At 32.9% G+C, this 22,003-nt stretch overlaps 1 protein-coding gene across 1 annotated transcript; it reads left to right on the top strand.

Moving 5' to 3' along the window:
- The first annotated feature begins 1,311 nt into the window (after positions 1-1,311).
- LOC114329187 (tubulin beta-1 chain) lies at positions 1,312-20,381 on the top strand. Its single transcript, XM_028278215.2, has 4 exons — positions 1,312-1,609; positions 17,486-17,864; positions 18,558-19,311; positions 19,962-20,381. The coding sequence occupies exons 1-4, from the start codon at positions 1,553-1,555 to the stop codon at positions 20,113-20,115; spliced, it is 1,344 nt and encodes a 447-aa protein (XP_028134016.1). The 5' UTR covers positions 1,312-1,552; the 3' UTR covers positions 20,116-20,381.
- Positions 20,382-22,003: the final 1,622 nt, after the last annotated feature.

The raw sequence follows: 22,003 nt of genomic DNA, 5'->3' as shown, positions 1-22,003 counted from the left end.
TTAGTATAGGTACTTATATACTTACAAAGAATTAAGTCAAAACATTATTTGTAGGTATACTCGCGATTACAAGATCCATAAAGCAACAACACGAAATAATAGTCAGAAGTAAAAGCAACACATATGTGTGTTTAGTGTGTTAGTTTCATAAGGAAACAACTAAGATTATTAATTGAAAGAGATTTTATTTTAAACACATAAAAATAAAAAGTTTTTAAAGCATATTCGCGGTGTGCAAGTACTTGGAAGGGAATTGAAAAACGATCGTGCGCGAATAGCGGAGAAATATTGCAACTTTCTTAAATAATTCATATTGTCAATTGAAATTGTCAAATTGACGTACATTTCATATCTACTGTAATTGAAAAAGAAAAATTATATGTTGCTCCACAATATTGATATGATATGCAATTATTATAAATATAAAGGTAAATTTAATTAATTGTATTTTGCTTGCAGTACTGCATTTTACTAACTAATTTTATGTACTACATACAATTGTTTACGTTTTAATAACATAACCTGAATCTTATTTTTTCTTCTTATTATTTTTTTGGGCTATGGCCTTGACAATTATCCAGTAACCAGGACTAATATAATTGGCCAATATAATTAAAAGTGCGAATAAAGTTGCAGAGCGTAGAAATAGGTGTCGCTTTGCCGAACTTGCACGGGCCCAATAGGAAGGTACTGTTAAAGGTATGGTAAGAAAAGAAACTGTTGACAATTTAAATCTGATTTTTAACACACATGAAATCCTTGATATTAACGAGTTTCTCAAAACTCTAAATTTTGACGTATTTTCCATTTTCCCTATGAAACTGAGGTATCGAATTGTAGGTACTTCAAGAGTCAAATCAGCAAATATAGATATGCGTCTAAAATTCGTTGGTCAAATCGTTCAAAAGAAAATCAACAAGAAAAGTGTTAACAGCACTGTGTAGCACTGTCAAACATACCTAATATGCTAATATAATAATATCATACTTTGGATATTTGGTGAGTGTTAAATTAAAAATTTAAAAACGCAGGTATTGTAATGCGTGTTACTATTTAGAAAACCTATTTTCTAACGGTATTACGAATTACGAATATGAATTAGAAATCTATAACGAGAGCTGACCTATCCCTTAAAATGCGCTTTTCACTTAAACTCTTTTATTGCGCCGATTCCCCCCACGCCCGAATTCAAATTTTAGTCCGTTCTGTTAACGTGTAACTGCTGTTTTCCCAAATTCCAATTTTTTGCCACATATTTTTTTCTACCCATCAACCAAATATAAACAAACAAATCAGCATCGACAATTTGCATTGTCACAAAAACAATTAAAACAAATTAAATAATAATTTTAAGAAACGCCTAACGCCCTACATTTAAATGAAGAATCCATCAGACGCTAAAACCAAATCTAGTAACCAGTGCTGCCACCCGGGGGTGGGGGCATCTATAAAAACGCAAAACCGCCGGCGCCATTGCATTTCAGATCAACGCATCGAAGAGAGTGTTCTGTGTTTTCTAGTAATAGTTATTTAATACATTTTATAAATCAAAATGAGGGAAATCGTTCACATCCAAGCTGGACAATGCGGTAACCAAATTGGAGCCAAAGTAAGTACTATTGTTTTGTTTTTATCCGCATTGAAGTACTATTTTTCGTTTGTTAATAAAATGTGCAGTTTAAGTCCGGCCATCTTGTACCAAACCCAGACACCTTACTTTTCGTCAATTAAAGTATCTTCGGTTAATGTTAAAAGTGAAACAGTTTTAATACGTTTTTAAAAGTGGTTTTAAATTTCGATCGTTACTTTTTATTGTGATTCCAGTGATAGCTTGATTAATTTTGCCGGCAGTTGTATTGATTTTCCTGAAAACATCGACGTGTCTATAGGCGTGTTGTCTAACGGTTTTTGGTATGAGATGCCGGCAGTATAATATCGATTTTAAGTGCTCAAGATAATGTTTTATAATGCTATTGTTACTGATTTTATTTGATTTAATAGTATTATTGCATTTCACTGCCGTAATTTGAAATTAAGGAAATAATTGATAGTTTTATGGCGTGCACCGGCAGATGTTTTTAAACGGTTAGTACGATTTTCTAACGGCTAAAAGGGCGGTTATTTTTAAACTGCGTCTTTTTGAAATTTTGTACCGGATGTTCCACTGTATTTTTTTAAACATTTAAATTAACTATTAGAATGATTGCAAAAGCAATTTAACAGTTCGTAAGCACCAAATGCCTTATTGAAAACGGGACTTCATACTTTTTACACATCGCTGAATACTTTGTTCTTCTTAACGAAGTTCAATGTCCTCTTTGAAATTAGCTTCTCTCTTTGCTTGCACTTTGTCTAACGTTCATTTTTTAAATTTGTTCGACCGGCTCTTAAATTAGATGAGGAAAAGAAAGCTGGTATGCAGAATCTTCACGATCTAATCTCTCTCTCGGTAACAAAAAGTAGAGCACAACCTACAAGAAGTAGGCTTGATTCAATTATTTATATTGCCTTCATTATTTTAAATTCTCTTCCGCCATTTTATTGGTTTCGTGACTTCTTTGAAAACTTTACATAGCCTGCTTTTCATTTATATTCATTGTATTACTGAAATTTGCTGAAATAGTTAAGAGTTTTGGAAAGTTTTTGCATTTTTACAGGTCGAGGATGCTGAGCAAGAAAGCGTTTTCAAATACGTACTTATGGATTTGTTTATGGAAATGTTAACAACATATTTTTGAACTTGTATGCTCCTAGTTCTTGTGTGATGTTCCAAAAATTGATTTTTGTTGTTTTCAGAAGTTAATATGGTACTGATAATCAGATTTCTTCAAAAGTTAGATATACAAAATTTCTCAAAATATATTTTTCTTCTGGTCTTTGGTCCAAAATAGTTTTTCCCCTATGTTGACATCATTAATATTTATTGACCGAAAACTCCATTTTACAATTAAAATTAAAAGTCAAAATTAAACATTGAACACAAGTTAACTTACATTACTTACAGTTAAACTAAGGACATAAAAAAAATCAAATTAAAATAATTCACCTGAAATAGTCCTTTTAAAAGCATTTAGTGTGACTCCCATAAAGTCTATATTTGGAAATTCATTTACACTAGAAACAATTCTATTTAAAGGCATATTTTCTGCATGACGTGTATTGCATGATCTAGCGGATAGCAAGGGACATCTTCTCAAATTCCTAGCTGAATAGCATACTTGACTCGGCGTCGTGGATGTCAAGAGAGCTAACCCACATTTGAAATATTTCATATTTTAGTGAAGAGCTCTAAGTGAATATTTAACTTATTCACTTAGATCTCTTCACTACAATATGAAATATTTCTTTCTGATTGCGATACTGCAGTTAGCTTATTTGTATGCAGTGGATTAGCTCTCTCGACATCCACGACAATCTATACTATACCAATTTCAAAGTTCTTCAACCACAAAGTCCTTCATTATCGACTGCGACAGCAACCTACATTTGGGACCTCTCATTACATATCGTCGCCTTAATACTATAACTTGATAACTCGAAATTAGTAGTTTTGAGATAAACGAGTTTAAAGATTTTAAAGATATTTGTACTGCTACCATGATGTTGGTAAATACGGAATTCTTTAACTTTTTGGCAACTCTATTTAGGAATTCTGACATCTATTTAGGAATATGGTGTAAATTTGTTTTCCAATATGGAAAAAAACATGAAAAATTAAAGTTATCAACTTTTAGCACTACCATAATGTTAACATTTGGTAATGCCGCATGCTGTGCTAAGTTGCATATAAGTGAACTTTTAACACAACTAATATTTTAAACATTATTTTGTTGAAAATTAGCCCTCTGTCATGGGGGTTGCCAGATCTGCTAACAGTTCTCGAATTCTTGCATTAAAATGAACCGAATGAACAGATAGCAATTATGTGGTAAGTTCAATGGTTTCAGAGAAACACGTGCTAAAACTAGATAACTTGAGTTATCTAGTTATAGCATTCAGTGTATGTCGTATTCATGATTATTTCGATTAAATAATAGCTTGATAACTTATCTTGTTAAGTTTTAGCACTGAATATTAGTGGCATTTGAGTTTTATCAACTTTCGTCACCACCCGTTTGAAGTGAGCTATCAAGTTTTTACACAATATGGAGGCAAATGAAATACATCTTGTGTATCTCAAAAACGTCAATTTTGGAGTTATAGTACTAAGGCGACGATATATAAAATAATATAGCTTTGTCTTCTCTGTGCTTTTAATGTCAGAAATCATGATTCAGGAATGCTCCTCATAACATTCAACATATATTTATCTTGGTTTGTTTATTCACCTTTCATGCTATCTGGTAATGTCTCAATTGTGTTTATAGTGTATTGGAAATTGGAATCTCTTAAATGAAAAATTCTGCAACTCATATTCTTGTGCATCTTTTTCTCATAGAAAATGAAGGTACCCTATTCAATTTGGACTTGTGAGTCAGTATTCTTTTACGCATCTTCAATCTTTGTTCATAAACTTAACATGGTTTCAGGTTAACGAAAGACTCTTCTCCTTGGTGTTCTTTTTGTATCATTATGCCTTTTTCGTTTTTGTGAAGAAATGGCCCTTTGTTGTTGAAAACATAGCTTCCTCTTTGTACTACATTCAAGAATTCTTTGTAGCCCTTTCATACTATATGGCTTTTACTTAATTAATTTTTCCAGTATTCATCTTAGGTAAACCAGTACTAATTCCTCCGCCTCAATGAAATGGATACTGGATAATACACGAAACTCAATCTCACACAACTAAAATAATAGATTTCTTGCACTACCTTCTTACATGAGCCACACAATAAATCAATCTAATACTCCATTTAAAAAACTAAAAAGAGATTTACAGATATGTCTCATCCACTATTTGACATCATTTTTCTATCTTTTATTAGTTAAAGAGCCCATTGTAGTACAATAAAATCTGAGGATAACCGTTAACACAGGTTTTACTGTAGTAGTAATGTATTTTTGTTGTCATTCATTGTAATAACATAGTTCTGTATATTCTGTTTTTTGCTACAAAAATATATTGTCATGTTTGGTTATACAGTTGAACCCGCTTATTAGAATACTGGTTTAAGGAATAGAAATTTGAGGTCCTGAAATGTTTCTATTAGTGACCAATGATTGGTTATTAGAATATCCCAGTTATAGGAATACTTTTGTTTGTCACCAAGGCTATTCCAATAAGAGGGTTTGACTGTACTGATTAATTTTTAATGTCAGTTCTACAGATCACATGCTTTTTGTCCTACATATTGAATTGCTCATAAATTTGAGAAAATGTTGAAATCAAAGCCTATGCTGAGAATAGTTTCTTGGCAGGCTGCCACAGCTGCATTGCTCAATTTTGTCTAGTTTGTCACTGCAAATGATATAAAATGTGTGCAACTTTCAGGTAGATTTGCCCAATTGTTGGCTTCACTTACAAAAATTCGAACTTACGATCCTCATATTCATTATTTTTTTTTTTGTTATACTGAATTAGCAAATATTTTCAAATTTGTTACATATATTAAGTATTTTCATAGTTTCAGGGTTTTAAAATATGGTGCTATACTAAATTCACAATAAAGATGCACTAGAAATAAACAAACCAAGACACCTTGAATGTACGAGGATCACTCTTGAATCATGATTTACAATGTTAATTAACTTTGTTATGATTTGTCTTGGTTTGTTTATTTTTAGTGCATCTTTATTAATTGGCGTATAGAACTTTTCATCCAATATTTTATGCTTGTAACACTATTTCTTGTCCTATCCTATATACCCCAGTTTTTGTTCTATACACAAGGAATGATTTGGTTCTATACTGTTAATGAGTTATATAGCCTTGGTCTTACTTAATATTTTATTTGAATTGTATCGCCTAATACTTTGTCCTACTTCTCAGAAAACTCAATTCAGTATAATGGCTTAATGATTCTTATTTATGTTCACGATATTTTGTATTCCACATTGTAAGAAATTTACTCTCAAGTAGCATTCTATCATTATCTTTTGTTAATTCATCAGTCCTTAAACATAGCTAAAAACAAATGGGTGATAGTATTATTTTTATTTCTTCTTCGTTCAGGTGACACGTGTTGTCCTAATCACCGTTTTAATCTTGTTGAGGTTCATCAAATTGTCAGAAGAAATTTGTTTATCAATATTCTTGGTTATTTTCCTAGTGTGGATTTGACTCAAGGATCTCCATTTCTTTTGATAATTCCTTAACAGTTCTTCTGAACCTTGTTTTTTACAGCATCTTCGGCGATGAAACACCTATAGTTCCAGACCTATAAAGGTTTATCTTGTTTTGCCAATAAATCTGCTCATTCATTCCCATTCTCCCCTTTATGAAGACAGGTTTAGAGAGAAACTTGTTATTATCTTTTCCCATGTTGTTGAGATATTTGAAAACCTTTTCCAAATCAAAAAATCCAAGATACAGTACTTTATCCGTTTTGTGGTCTGGAATAATTTCTTTATAATGAATATTTGATCCATTGCACTTCTTCCCTTTTAAAGACCTTTTTGTTCTGATAGTACTGTTCAGCAATTCTCGAATCAGTTTTATTCTTTCATACAATATGGTTATAGTGCTAAGTAGAGTACAGTGGAACCTCGATTATCCATCAGGGCACCGGACCAAGGGTAGTGCGGATAATTGAAAAGGCGGTTAACAGGACATTAAAAAAATTACAACTCTCAAATTTTATTTGTATGCTTTGTTTAATAATATAAGAGGGATTTGTGTTCGTCCAATCCAATTAATTTGGTTTAGAATATTCTGAAATCTTGTTTGTTTTACTGTTAATTCAAATTTTGCAATGAAGGATTTCTTAATCCGTGTAAGATCATACAATCTACTTTATAGTCTTCGTCTTGTCGAGAATTCCACTCGATGAATTGTTGCATGTGAGATGCACCTTCTCTGGCTTCTTTACACAAATCTTTGTTTGTGCAAATGCAATGGTAGCATCACTGTACATTTCAATGAATTTCGTTTGGCTCATCGCAATGCTCAAAACTCAATGCTAACAAAATGAATAATTGATGATGTACGGACCCTGGCGGTTAACAGAGGTGACAGTTAATGAAGAGAAGGATAATCGAGGTTCCACTGTAATTCAGCTGTAATCGTTAAAATCCTTATTATCTTATTGTTGTAAATCAGTATTACCTACTTCATTTTAGCAGAATCTCAGGTCCTTAGGCCTTTCAATTTTTTAGTCTTCTTGCTTATTTCGGTTTCTCATGTGTAATATGGTTTTGTCTATCTTCTATTTCATCCTTCTATCTCATAATTATACTATCCTGTATATTTTTTTCAGTATCAAGCAGATTTTGAATGTAATGTTTTCATCTTGCCATTATTTGCCTTTAACATAAAACCATTCAGTGCAAATTGGTTTTATCTGTATAAAGATTCGCCTATGGTCAATAAACCTGTCACAATTACAAAACTATTTGCCTTCTACATTTATTTTCCTAAATAGACAGGTAAAAACACTTTCATTTATATATAACACACTATATTTTATATTTAATTTATTTATTTAAAACTCTTAAACAGTGTTTGTCAACAAGATTTTTTCTTAGACAATAAACATATATTCTCTCTCTCTCTCTCTCATTTGTAGTGGTAGTAGTATTTCAGAAATTAGATTTCATAAGTCAAGCGTTCTTTTGGCTCCATGCCTGATTATTTTTTCCAATATCATGCAGACTTTGAACATAATGTCTCCATCTTGTCATTAATTGCTTTGATTGCATTAGCTAGCAGTGACGGTTTAGCTTCTTTTTTTTCTTCTATTTTTTCACTTTCCTACTTATTTGGTGTAACGAAACATAATTCAATAATGTGTTTCTAAGGTGCAAATTGGTAGTATATGTATAAAACTGACCCTATGGCCAATAAACCTTTCAAATCACAGAAATATTGCCTTCTACATACAGTAGAACCTCGATCAACCGAGGTAATTGGGACCGAGAGTACCTCGGACACGACAAAACTCGGATAACACGGAACATAAGCTAAATATAGTACAATACTGTAATTGGTGTTATAAAGTCTCAATATACTTGAATAACGATATAAAAATAGCTATTTGTGACTTTTGTTCAGTTTATAAATACAAGAAACATTTTAAAAATTGTAAGAAACCAAATACTTTACATCGCTTGTTTATTTGGATGTGATACTTTCTCATTAAAATTTACAAAATTCATATTAGGATGGCCTCGGTTAACCGAGGTTCTACTGTATTTGTTTTCCTAAGTAGACAGGACAAAGACTTAAATTTAGTAGCAGTAGTAGATTTTTTAGTAGACTTAAATTTAGTAGTAGATTTTGAACTGAGTAGAGAGCTGTGGAAGAGTTTGCTATGGAACTCTAAGGACCTCATTGCCTTCTTTATGTATGAATAGAAAACAAAAAAGTTGTTACTGGCTAATTGACACCCAAGTATATGCCATAAAACAAAACAAAAAAAAGTAGTAGATTTCGAAGTCGGAGTTCTTTCGGCTCCGTTCTTGATTCAATATCATGCAGACTTTGAATGTAATGTCTCCATCTTGCCGTGAATTGCTTTAATTGCATTTGTAATTACTGTTTAACTTCTTTAACAATTTTTTTTCACTTCCTATTTTCTGTTTTGTCTCCAAAACAATCAGAACCATTCAATATTGTGTTTCTAAATTGTGAATTGGTTATATTATCTGTATAACACTGACTACATGGTCAATAAATCTACCAAATTATCAAAATATTTGCCTTAAACATTATTTACTTTCCTAAGTAGACAGGTCAAAAAACTTTCATTTATTAGCAGTAGTATAATAGGAATTAGATTTCGAAGTCTGGAGTTCTTTTGGCTCCATTCCAATGCTGATGTCAGTAAACTACAATATTTCCTCATGACAAGAATGCAAGTTGTTCCTAAAAACACCCACACAGATTCTTTCAACAGAGATTTTCAACTATTTTTGTAAGTGACAGGAATTGTATTCTTGGAAATAAAAATGAGATTGAAATGTGTAGCATGATAATCTGCCAAAATGTATGAATTTTCAGGTTAATATATTAATCGAACTACATAAATATCCTACCATGGTTGAATGTGGACATTTTTTTTATATTAGAATCTTATGCTAATATTTAACAGGAAAATAATTTGTAAAGGACTTTGCTTGCTTTATTTACTTAAAGAAATTTTGGAGAAAGTACATAACTCTTACTTGTATAGAATGTTATATTTTGTCTCTGAATGTCACCTTCAGTCCCACATGCATATTATGAGTGTCCTTATATGGTATATAGGACAACCAACCAGTTCATCAGCAAAATGCAAAACATTTCTCAGGGATTGATTAAAAGCCCAAGTTGTCAAGATCATTTAGTTTTATAACATTAAATACAATAATTGTTGTACAGTAGTTTGCCATACATGGTCAAGCCATTACATAATATGTTGACTCCCAGTGGTGTCTATATATAGACATGACCTGACTAATATAATTTGCAAGTATTATAAAGCTGAGTTGTATAAATCAGTCAGCCATTTATAGTTTTGTTTTTTAATAAAATGCTAATTATGACATGAAAAAAAAACTTAAAATGTATCAAAGATACCATTATTTTTCACATCTTATGATTCGTATTTTTGAAGGAAAGGTTTTCTTTCATCCATTTCAAAATTATTCCTCATCTTTAATTATTAGTCTCAGTTAATTTTTCAGTATCTTCTACACCAGCCGTTTTTCTTATTCCTCTTTATAGCAATTCTTTTTGGTCATTGCTGGATTAATACTTCATAAAAAGTTGTCACTCCATCTTCTGTCTGGTTGTCTGATTCTTCTTCCACCTATTGGTAATTTGTGTCTTGATATTTTTATTACCTGGGTCTGTCCAATTCTGCTTATTATGTGGTTATTCCTTTTTTTTTCTATTTAGCTCTTTCCTTTTCTTTCTAATCCCTTTTATTCTACTTCTGAGAATTCATTCAATATAATGGCTTAATGATTCTTATTCATGTTCATGGTATTTTGTATTCAAAGCATTGTAAATACATTGTTTCTATTTAACTCTTTCCTTTTCTTTCTAATCCCTTTTACTCTACTTCTGAGAAAACTCCATTCAATATAATGGCTTACTGATTCTTATTCATGTTCATGGTATTTTGTATTCAAAGCATTGTAAAAGGTACCATAAGTAACATTCTATCTGAAGGAATTTACCACTCTGAAAGACAGGGTTGTGAATTGCAAATTGTATAATTCCCTCATATTTTCTTTGCTTCAGCATCCATCTGACTTTCAATTTTTAGAAGCAGTGGAGGTGTTACCAGGAAAATGGTCAAATAAGTTTTTAATTTGATATTTTAAATATTTTATTAGGTTAAAAGATTTAACTTGTATCTAGCAGATGCCGCTAGGCACCCACTACCATCATGTTAGTTGCAATGCAGGCAGTAATAGACTGGGTAATTTGAACTTTGTTCAGAGATAGCCATCTATGCATTCTCTGGTGAGCATCTAATAAGAGGCGAAATTGTCGATAAGAGTGCTGGTTGCGCTCTCTGAACCTAGTAAAAATTAAGACAGTTTTGGCTTTTGCAACTGAATAAAAATGGTATACATTTTTATTAGCATTATACTATTATACCATTTAACTTGTCAGTTGTTAAATTATTTTTTTCCATCTCATAACCCAACTCATAAAAAAATATTCTCTTGATTTAGGTGAGAATTGGTCATAAGATCTTTCCACCAAATCCTATTTTTTTTTTTGTTTTTATTAATAGCCCTGTGGCCTCAACAAAGTAAACAGTTTCCTCATTGGTAATTTACATATTGTTTACCTTACAGTGTAGCAGTTGCCATTTCAGTGACTTGTTTCAATATCTCCTTTGTTCTATTCTGTGTGTCTGTTTCCTTCTTTTATATACCGACTATAATACATCGTAACTTCTCCTTAGTTTGTCATTTCTTTTTCTTTCTAGTATCTTATATTGCATGTTCTCAGTAGTAGTAAATGGTTTCATTTTCAGGGTTGCTTTTTATAATGTATGTCCCTTCTATTTCTCCTTCTATGAGTGTGTCGTGCCCTAATTTGATTCTCAAATTTCAACTAAAAATACTGTTTTTCTCTAATTGAAAAATAAATACTATTTCCAAGAAGTAGTAAATGCTTCCAGGAAATACTTCTTTTGATCTATAAATATCTATATTTAGATTTATTATGTCATAAAATAAACCTCTTAGATGAGTATTGGGAAATGCAAATTTTATTTTCAACAGTGTGCCCCAGGGAACAGATGTTTTGGAGTGTTAGGATTTTCCTGCCTATCATTTATAGTTTTCAAGAAAAGGAAGCATGTGATTAAGAAGTCTAGGATAAAAATAGAAAATACATGTTTAAATATTCTAATGCCAAGGAAACCTTTCAACATACATATTCGTGAAGTGTATTTTGAAATTTCGAAAGTTGAAAGAAATAGGTATTGTAGTTTTATAAGGTTTTTTTTAAACGTACTGAAATACATATAACTAGGATTTGTAAATTATAGATTTACAGTCTCTTCCAGTATTTGTTTTTTCTGTTTAAGCCTCACGAAATCCATTTGTATGTTTTTTCTATATTTGTATCGTATGCGTTTTTTTAGTTCAGCAATACTTCTGTACTTACTGACAAAATATGCCACTCTTTTTTAAAAACTTTCAAATGAAAATGTTTTATGCATAAATCACAAATATTTGCATTCCATAATAGTCATGTACATGTTAAGTATATACATAAAGTAAAAAACTATTGATTGCTGTTTTTTAGTACTTAGTCACCATCAATTTTTTAAATATATTGGTGACATCATCCAGCTAATCATAATGTTTTTGGTATCATAAGTGTATCATAGGTTTTTTTGTTGTTCCTAAAAATAGGAATTAATTCAAGAGCAAGGTATAAGTATAAATTATTATATTTTCCAGTAATATAGATAACGTTTATCATCAACTTTATGAGTAAACTTGAACTTACAATTGGCGAGATAAAAAAATGTTGGTGACTTAATTTTGCATTTTTTTTTTTGTTGTGTATAATGTTACCTTTGACTGATTGAGATGTTGGGACATGATAATGATTGATATAGTGCGATAGTATACTAATAAACATATGTCTCATTTTTATTTAGTTTGTCCATTTTTTGTTTTTATCGGTTACTCCAATCTCTGCTCTCTCTAATATTCGTTTGTGACACATTTTTCTTGGTGTTCTCCTGGAATTTGCACAGTTGGTTCATCCAAATAGCAAATCTGGAAACCTTTTGTTAATTGTTTAGATCAGACAGGGGCAAACTATTTAAGCGGAGAGCCACATAAAATAAAAATATTCTCTAGGCGGGCCAAAAAAGTGCATAAAGCTTTTCTATGCTAAAGATTATTCTTTAGTAGAGTATGAAGGAGGTGTATGTGTCATATTAAACGAGATAATCTGGCAGAAACTTAGATAAGCAGATTTGCAAGACTAAGTACTCTGGTCAGTAAATCAGTTTCTATTGCTATTTTTGCGAAGTTTCATAGAAAACACCTGTTCACAGATGTAGGAAGATGCAAACATTGCAATTATTATCTTTGAGCGTGAGATTTCAGGTTTCGAAAACTTGATTCTGGCAGGGCTTTGTAGAACTCAGTTTTAAAAATATTGAGAAATAGTTGCTTCCATTCTGGTTTTACTGATTCACAGTCAAGTTTAAACAGCATGCTGAACATGTCCAGGTTCTGTTCGTTCGATAAATTTGAAGTCTTAGAATCATAGCTCAAACTCATCCTAAAGACATTTCATGCTTTTCTCATAGCTGTTAAGATTGTCTTTCCTAACTGTAATAGTTTTTAGCACCATGAGGTGAGTGGCAAGGGGACTGTGCTGGTAGAGAAACGAGGTTGATAAATTTTTGGGATTACCCAAAATCATGTCGCGGGCCTGAGTGAATAGTCCAAAGGGCCGTACTTGGCCCATGTCTGGTCTAGATCTTCGGTCCATCGAAAGTTTGGAGATCTTCCTCTGTAAAATATGTTTTAGTTTATAATCAACATTTTCAGTTGTTTTGAAAGATCTTGGATGGAAAGAAATTCTTTATTGAAAACTCACAATAGTCTTGCAGAAATTGTTTCTACGATTGACGGATCTTTGGAATTTTTTGTATTTGTAAGGATGGCCTATCATACGCAAATCTTTTCATTGTTTATTTTGTGCATAGCACCGTGAATCATCTTTTTACGTCTTTGAATTTCACACTTGAATTCACATTAATTTCGTTTTTGTTCTAACTACAAATTATTATAAAATCTGCCATTGATTGAAATTGATCACAAATTGTTTAGCAAAATTTTATCACTATTCTGAGAATATATTTTACTCTGTTAAAAAAAGCCACAACTTACTCATACTTCTGATTTGGAATTCTTATAAAAAAGTATGACCTAACAAAACCAACCAACCATAAAACAATGTTTGTACTGCCTTTTCCCATAAAAGAAATTTATAAGGGTTAAAAGACACAGACAGTATTGATTTTCTTTTCGTGGAAAGAGCGGGAGCTACCCCGCCTTTCCGAGCTTTATCTAGATATGACTCATACCTCGGCCAGTTTAACAAGAAAATAAATTAATTGGACACGTAATTGAGGCTGCTAAATTTAATTTTAGAAACAATAATTTATTCAATAGAAGAGGTTAAAGTTCGGATGGTTTATTTTATTTATATATTATGCCATTCAGCCTGTTGAAAAAAGTACTGATGACATAAGCAACTAGTCTATAAACTAGATTGTTATGATTGTCATAATTAAATATTCATAAAGTTATACCATGTACAAGGATATTTAAATATAGGTGTTATATTTTTTTAATAGCTATAAAAGTCAGGTAGTAAGAAATTTTCAGGTTTTTGTTTGTACTGCTTGGTTCTATACATTTTTGTTAGTTTTTGGTCAAATGTCTCTTCAAAATAAGCTCCTTAATTATCTTGTCAATCTCCTCAATCTTTTCATACAAAATGTCCACTGATCCACATTTCGTGAGATAAAAAATATTAGTGTCTGCCTTTATGCGTTCCCAAATTTCTCTTGAATATTGCATGCCAGATTTTCTATCATCCTCCAAGTCATTTTCCATAATTTGTCTCGTTATATTTGACAAAAGTTTCGTCACTATTAATTGTTAAAAGTTATTCTTTTGAAAATAAAATCAACACACTTTTCTTTGACTTCTTGTTATAGAATATTGTCTATTTGTTACGATTTACTTCCTCTTAACGTTTTCTTCGTTTTTCTAACTATGTTTATGGTTAAACATTGCAGAAGCTACTCTGAAAAAGTCGCTATGAAAGGTACCTTCAGCTGAAAACTGCCCCCGTCTAGTTTCTTATGTGTAAATGCCCAGCTAAGTTAGTTTCGCTCCTGAATACCTAAAGGACAATCTTACTTACTTAGTCCTAAGCCTTTCTACCTTTAGGTATAGGGCTGGTGGAGTTGAGTTTGGCATTGTAGTCTCTATGCTTTCCGATCTCGCGTTGGGTTTCCTGCACTTTCCAATGTCAATCCCTTCTCGACTTCTTTCCTGATTTCATCTACCCACATAACTCTTGGTCTTCCTCTTTTGGTTTCCCCCCTGCACTCTCGTTTTGTTAGGGACCGTTCAAGTATTACATAACGCAGGTTGGTGGGTCAAAAATTGCGTTACGTAATAGTTAAACGCCCATTACAGTGCGTTACTTAAGGGGGGTGGAGGGGTCAAAAATCGCGTTACGTAATACTTGAACGCTCCCTTTAGCCTCTTGTTCGACATTCTACACACGTGCCCGAACCATCTAAGTTGTCCCTCCACTATTTTTTCATTGATTGGTTCTAGTTTTAGGTTTTGTCTAATTGTTTCGTTTCTTGTCTGTCCTCTTTCTGTTTGCTATTTTCCTGAGGAACCTCATTTCCATAGCATTGACTCTGGATTTCTGTCTCCCCGTCAATGTCCATGTCTCACTGCTATACATGATTGTTGGTCTAACTGCTGATTTGACGACTGCCGTTTTTACATTCTCCGATATCTCTTCCCCAAAAATGTTGTTTTCATAGCGTTAAATAAGCTTCCTGTTCGTCCCATTCTCTCTTTTATGTCTTGTTTTACCATTTGATTCGATTATTACTCCTAGGTATTTAAAATATTCCACTTGCTCTAGTTGTTTCCCGTCTAATTCTATTGCGTGTGTCTTCCTCGTATTTGAAATTATCATTGTTTTTGTTTTCTCTGTATTAATTTTCATATTTATGTTTGATAGTTCTTCTAGGATTTCAAGATTGTTCTGTAAGTCTTCTCTGTTTTCTGCTATTAATACCATGTCGTCTGCAAATAGTAGCTCCGATAGTTGAGTCTGTTTCATTTGCCAGTATCCTAATGTTAGTTTTTCTCATTCTTCTCTTGGCTTTCTTTATCGCTTCATCCAGTACCACTGAGAATAACAGTGGACTCTGCACGCATCCCTGTTTGACGGCTTGACTACAAGGACAATCTAATGGCTATATTTTGGATTCATAACCCTGATGAGTCTTTGCTGTCGAGCTGTTTTTCCATTCAGACCTCTCTTATGCCCTTCTCTTCAATTGTCATTCGTAGTTTTCAGGACATCTTCCTATCGACTTCCATTGTAGTATTTTATTTGTTAATTTGGTATCTTGTCTTTGAACATGTCCCAGCGATGATTTCATTCAGTTCATTAATCTCATCGTTTCTCCTGATTCTCCATGTGTCGTCTTTTTCTTGCACCTGGTTTTACGTAATACTTGTCTCAGTATGTAAGTAAAACCACCTATCACATATTCATTCATTCCCCTATCATGTGATAACTTGACATTACATTCTACAAAAAACATTTGCCGCCTTAATTTAGAGATTAGAAAAAGTTAATCACTGGTAATAAAATATTTTTAGAAATATGGGGTTAGAGTTCACTGATAAACTTTATTGGATATACCACCTTTATTAAAAGATGAAATTAAATTAATGATGCCGATCAAATTAATGGTATCATAAATTAAATAAAGGCTTTATTTATGAGTATCCTATTGTTTAGCAAGTAATTCCAAACATAGATCATGAACAACATTAAATTTTTTGATAATTTTAATTTATAACAAAAGTTAGCAATTAACATGTTGACGGACAGAACGTCTAATTTCGATTGATGTAATGTGACACAACATCTATAGACGTTGCATTTTCCCTATTCTACTTTGCAAAATACATATAGTGTCACAACACTTGCTTATACATTTGACGCACTGTCCGTCAACGTGTTAAGGAGGGGGTATGGTTTGAAATCAACATATCAAGCACATTTTTGTGAATTTTTTTTCGAAGCTTTGGTACAAATATTTTATTTTTAAATTAAATAAGCATATTAAGTACAATTCAAAGAATGCTTAGAAAAAAGTTCAATCCAAAATATTGGAAAATAAGCCATTGGTGACAAATTTTGACAGGCAGCTCACAAAAGAATGGATTTTGCGGTGGACATCAGAACTCGTCACTCGATCATACGAAACAAAAAATTCAAAAAAATTTAATTAGCTTATGAGTTTCACGAGGTCACAACGTCGAGTTTTTTTATTTTTAATGATTTTTGAATTTTTGGTATCACTCAGAAATCAAAAAAATGAAATTTTTGGTAAAAATTTTGTGAAAATCAACAGACTTATTATTGTTGAACAAAAAATAAGCAAAAAAAGAAAAATATCTCGACGTTGTTACCTCATGAAATGTCTAAAGAAAATATGTGCAAAATATCAGGTAGATCGGCCCAGTAGTTTTTTAGTTACAATGTCCACCGCATTTGAAAAAGCAGTTGTGAAAAAAATGCGTTTAAAGTTTTGACAACTGCATCTTCATCTTATTTGTCTGCCAAATCGTAAAGTGATGCACATTGGAATATGTTTTTTAAATCGAGGAGTAATCTACAAAAGAGAAGGCAAACAGTTGTTTAACGTTTCTCACTACGCTCAAGCGTGCTGGCGCGAAGCCGCGGCAACGCGAGTCGAAGGTAGGCATATTCAACACCCTGTATCTCTGGTAATTTTACTCCGATTATTTTGAAATTTTCAGAGAGTATTCTTGGAAGTATGCACTTTTATTTGAAATAATAAATAAAATTAAATATTGCAAACCATACCCCCCCCCCCTTAAGGTAGTAATAGTAAATAGATTATGTTTATATTAAATTTATTATTGAAGTATTAATCTATAAGGACATTAACTAAACTGCACATTTTTAAACATACCAAAAACATGTAATCAAACACTAGACTTGAAGTTTTAAAGTAAACATTTGTATATCTTTAGTCAATATTGACATAGTACTTGAAATCCTATTTCCGTTCCGCTTATGTCACTTTGCTAATTCGCATTATTTAATTTATAGTTCTGGGAAATCATCTCTGATGAACACGGAATCGACCCCACCGGAGCCTACCATGGAGACTCTGACCTCCAACTTGAAAGAATCAATGTCTACTACAACGAGGCCTCCGGCGGAAAATACGTACCCCGCGCCATCCTCGTCGACTTGGAACCCGGTACCATGGATTCAGTAAGGTCGGGTCCCTTCGGACAAATCTTCAGACCAGACAACTTCGTGTTTGGACAGTCTGGAGCTGGAAACAACTGGGCCAAGGGACATTACACAGAAGGTGCTGAATTAGTTGATTCAGTATTAGATGTTGTAAGGAAAGAAGCTGAATCATGTGATTGTTTACAAGGATTCCAACTCACACACTCACTTGGAGGTGGTACTGGATCAGGTAATATTTTTTTCATAAACTTACATCCTAAATAATAAATGAGAGTTTTTTATAGTATTAAATAGCCGCTATCACAATCAGTGACTTTTCCTTTTGATATTTTGCAGTCCCAGACTAATTTATTTTGACTAATTAAGTATTTGACCTTGTTTTAATTATCATGTTCAGTTCCAAGCTGAATTTCAAATATGCATTTGTTAGGTACAAAATAGACAAATAATTCTCATGCAGTATCCACAATTGCTGCGGCATTCCATAACATACACCTTATTCTTCTTCTTAAGGTTCCATTGTCTATCGAAGGTTGGATATCAACATGAAGATTCTTATTTTACTTACAGCAGCTCTAAATAGTTGGTTAGAGCTCAGACTAAACCATTCCCTTTCGTAACCAGGAGGTTCTTCTTCCTACATTTATTTTACCTTTTGTTTTGCCCTCTATAATCTAATGCAGCAGACTATAATAATGAGCATCTCTTACTATATGACTGAAATATTACATCTTATTAATTGTATTCTAAAAGTCACAAATGTTTTTTTCACGTTTGTTTTTATTTCTATACAAATTTTGTGTGTTCAATTTTATATCTTGTGAATACCAAGACAGTTATAACCGAAATGTATTGAAAACTATTAATGTTACAGATGTTTCATTAGATTAAAAGCATACTGAATCTTTGTTTTTGTTTGCAGGTATGGGTACCCTCCTTATCTCAAAAATCCGTGAAGAATACCCAGACAGAATTATGAACACATACTCAGTAGTCCCCTCACCCAAAGTATCAGATACCGTAGTAGAACCATACAATGCCACACTTTCAGTACATCAATTGGTAGAAAACACAGATGAAACATACTGTATTGATAATGAAGCTCTCTATGACATTTGCTTCAGAACTTTGAAACTCACAACACCCACATATGGAGACTTAAACCATTTGGTATCCCTCACAATGTCCGGTGTAACCACCTGTCTTAGGTTCCCAGGTCAGTTGAATGCTGATCTTAGAAAATTGGCTGTCAACATGGTTCCCTTCCCCCGTCTCCACTTCTTCATGCCCGGATTCGCTCCACTCACCTCAAGAGGCAGCCAACAATACAGAGCGTTGACAGTTCCAGAGCTCACACAGCAAATGTTTGATGCCAAGAACATGATGGCGGCTTGTGATCCCAGACACGGAAGGTACCTTACAGTAGCTGCAGTATTCAGAGGTAGGATGTCAATGAAAGAAGTTGACGAACAGATGCTCAACATCCAGAACAAGAACAGCAGCTACTTCGTCGAATGGATCCCCAACAACGTTAAAACAGCCGTTTGTGATATCCCACCAAGAGGTCTCAAGATGTCTGCCACTTTCATCGGCAACTCAACCGCCATCCAAGAATTGTTCAAACGTATCTCCGAACAATTTACAGCTATGTTCAGGAGGAAAGCTTTCTTGCATTGGTAAGTGTCGATTTTCATTATCATTAATGGCATCACAGCTCCTTCTTTGAAGCACCTAAGCCTTCTTCAGAAAAATGCTCCATTCATCCATGTCTTCATACCTAAGTATCCCGGTCTTCCTCTGGCTTGTTGCCCAAGTATTGATTTTATTTAACGTAAGTTCAAAAAGTTACATTGTTAAGACAGTTAACTTTTGGGTCTGTCAATATTTCTAAATTTCTCAACCTTTTTTTCTTTTGTGTACATAAGTGTATACTTCAGTGTTCAGGAAACTTATTTTTTCGCCAAATTTTTTATTTTGTGCTGTATTTGTTAATCTGTATTCAGAGCTAGGAGACAGGCTATGTTTGTCTCCTTTGTACAAGATTTTGTTTGACTTTTGTTTACTACTGCTTTTGTGTTTTCAGTTGTTAGTCAGTTTGGAATATTTGTATTGTTTTAATTTGTAACTTCAAATTTGAGTCCTATGAGACAGAAATGTCTAGTGATGTGTAAGGCAGATGTATCTGCTATCAATATCACAATGTTGTAATCCATCCTTTACTTTGGTTTGTGTTTTTTTCCAGTTAAATCTTTCTTTATTACTTCTTGACTATCTGAAATCTATTATTATGCATTCATTATATTAATCTTGATTTTGTTTGTTTCAGGTACACCGGAGAAGGTATGGATGAAATGGAATTCACGGAAGCAGAATCCAACATGAACGACTTGGTATCAGAATACCAACAGTACCAAGAAGCCACAGCTGACGAAGATGCCGAATTCGACGAAGACCAGGAAGCCGAAGTCGACGAGAACTAAATTTCATACGTTAATTTTGGATCTGAAATCAAAGCTTTATAACTTTTATATTTGTCTCCTCTCCTTTTATTTTTTATTTAAGCATGTTTTTTGTACAGTCTCTACATTCCCGTTTGTAAATTTCGAATACACTACTTAAATTATTCCAAGACTGACTTTTTGTTGCTTGTGTTTCTGGAATTTCAGGAAGTGTTTAGATATTTAACATGTTTTGCGAACTGTTTTTTTATGAATAGGCATTAAAACTGCTGCCATTACTTATACTATTCAGCATTTTATTTACTAATCCTCCATTAAACCTTATACAGATAGATCAGTTGCTCTGAAACTAAATAATTCATACAATCGAAAAAAATGTATGTATAGTAATTATCTCATCATCAGAGTTAAGTAAAACGCCATAATTCATGCCAGCTTTGAAACAAACCTATTTGGAGGGTTATAAAGACAAGTTAATCTTGCTGAATGAACTTTATAATAATAAACTTGTTACTTTCGCAGAACCAATATCATGAGCAAAATTATATTACAGTGAGAACTGCTAAGACGAATGAGAATTTTGCTAAGCGGGACCTACAGGACTTTGTTTTATTTTGTCTTCTTTGATCAGCACTAAACAGACTAGTTGTACTTTGCCAATGTGTAGTGTAATGACCGAAATAGGTAAAAGTATAACTACAGGAAAAATTCGAAATTCCTAACAACAAAACATGAACACAAATTTGAAGTACATAATAGAAAGGTGTCTGATTTTAAACTAGTTCTAGTTGCTATAGAGCAAAAGGGAAATAAAATAACCAACTCTGTTCTGACAAATAACGAAGGTCAGTTTAGTATTCTAAATACAGCACCAACAGTATCGTATAAAGAAATGTAGCGGACATGTCAGTAAAGTAAAGGAACTCTCGGGAAGAGACCTAGAATTCTTAAGACAAATTAAAACTACAAAGCACCAGGGAGTGATGAAATACCAGTATAATCTCTAAAGTAGGCATAAAAAATGAGACAAAATGTGTTGACTGTTGAGGAATATCATTAACAGCGCATACAAAAATCCTCTCAAATTTCTTAGCAGGTTATGCTGGCAATGTTTTGGGAGAATATCGGGCTGGTTTTAGGGCACACAGATCAACTGTTTATATTGAGACGGATATAACCTTTCCAGTCGTTAAAACATGATTTACACTTGCAGCTTATCAAACAAAAGACACCTGGGAATTCTCAACGAGCTCATTAAAAACGGGGGCGACATTAACCTAATAGAACACGGGAAGCAGAAGAAATACCCGATACCTGGAAAGAAGGTAGAATATTTAAGAAGTGTCAATATATGAGGATGAGTACAACATACACAATTCTAACAGCCCTCGTCATACAAAAATATTGTAGAATAACAGGGAAGGCAGTTGCGATCCACATACTTAATTACGCAATCGAAAAAGCCACGACTACTCTGTAGTATAGAATTACAAACCACACACTCTTCGTTAGACAAGCCTTTGTATTATAAGAAATAATTTTTTTTAATGAAATGAAAAATAAGATATACAATAGAACCCCGATTATCCGTGCTCATCAGGACCGGACGTTGGCACGGATAATCCGAACATTTTTATTTCTTATTATAATACATATGTACGCATATCCATACATATATACCTACAAAGACAACAGAACAAATAAATCTTTCATTGTGAGTCTCCCTCTCCGTGATACGAGTTTCCGCCTAGTGATTTACAGTGACGCTATTTTGATAAAACCTCAAAAATGCAATTTAAGTAATACAAAATCATAGCACGGATAATCGGGGTTCTACTGTACCGCCAAAGCTAATCAGACTAACAACAATGACTACGGATGGATCACAAGGTAAAATAACCGAAGGTAA

The sequence above is a fragment of the Diabrotica virgifera genome, chromosome 6 (genome assembly GCF_917563875.1).
Source record: "Diabrotica virgifera virgifera chromosome 6, PGI_DIABVI_V3a".
NCBI lineage: Eukaryota > Metazoa > Arthropoda > Insecta > Coleoptera > Chrysomelidae > Diabrotica > Diabrotica virgifera.
This window is presented reverse-complemented; position numbering and strand designations above follow the sequence as displayed.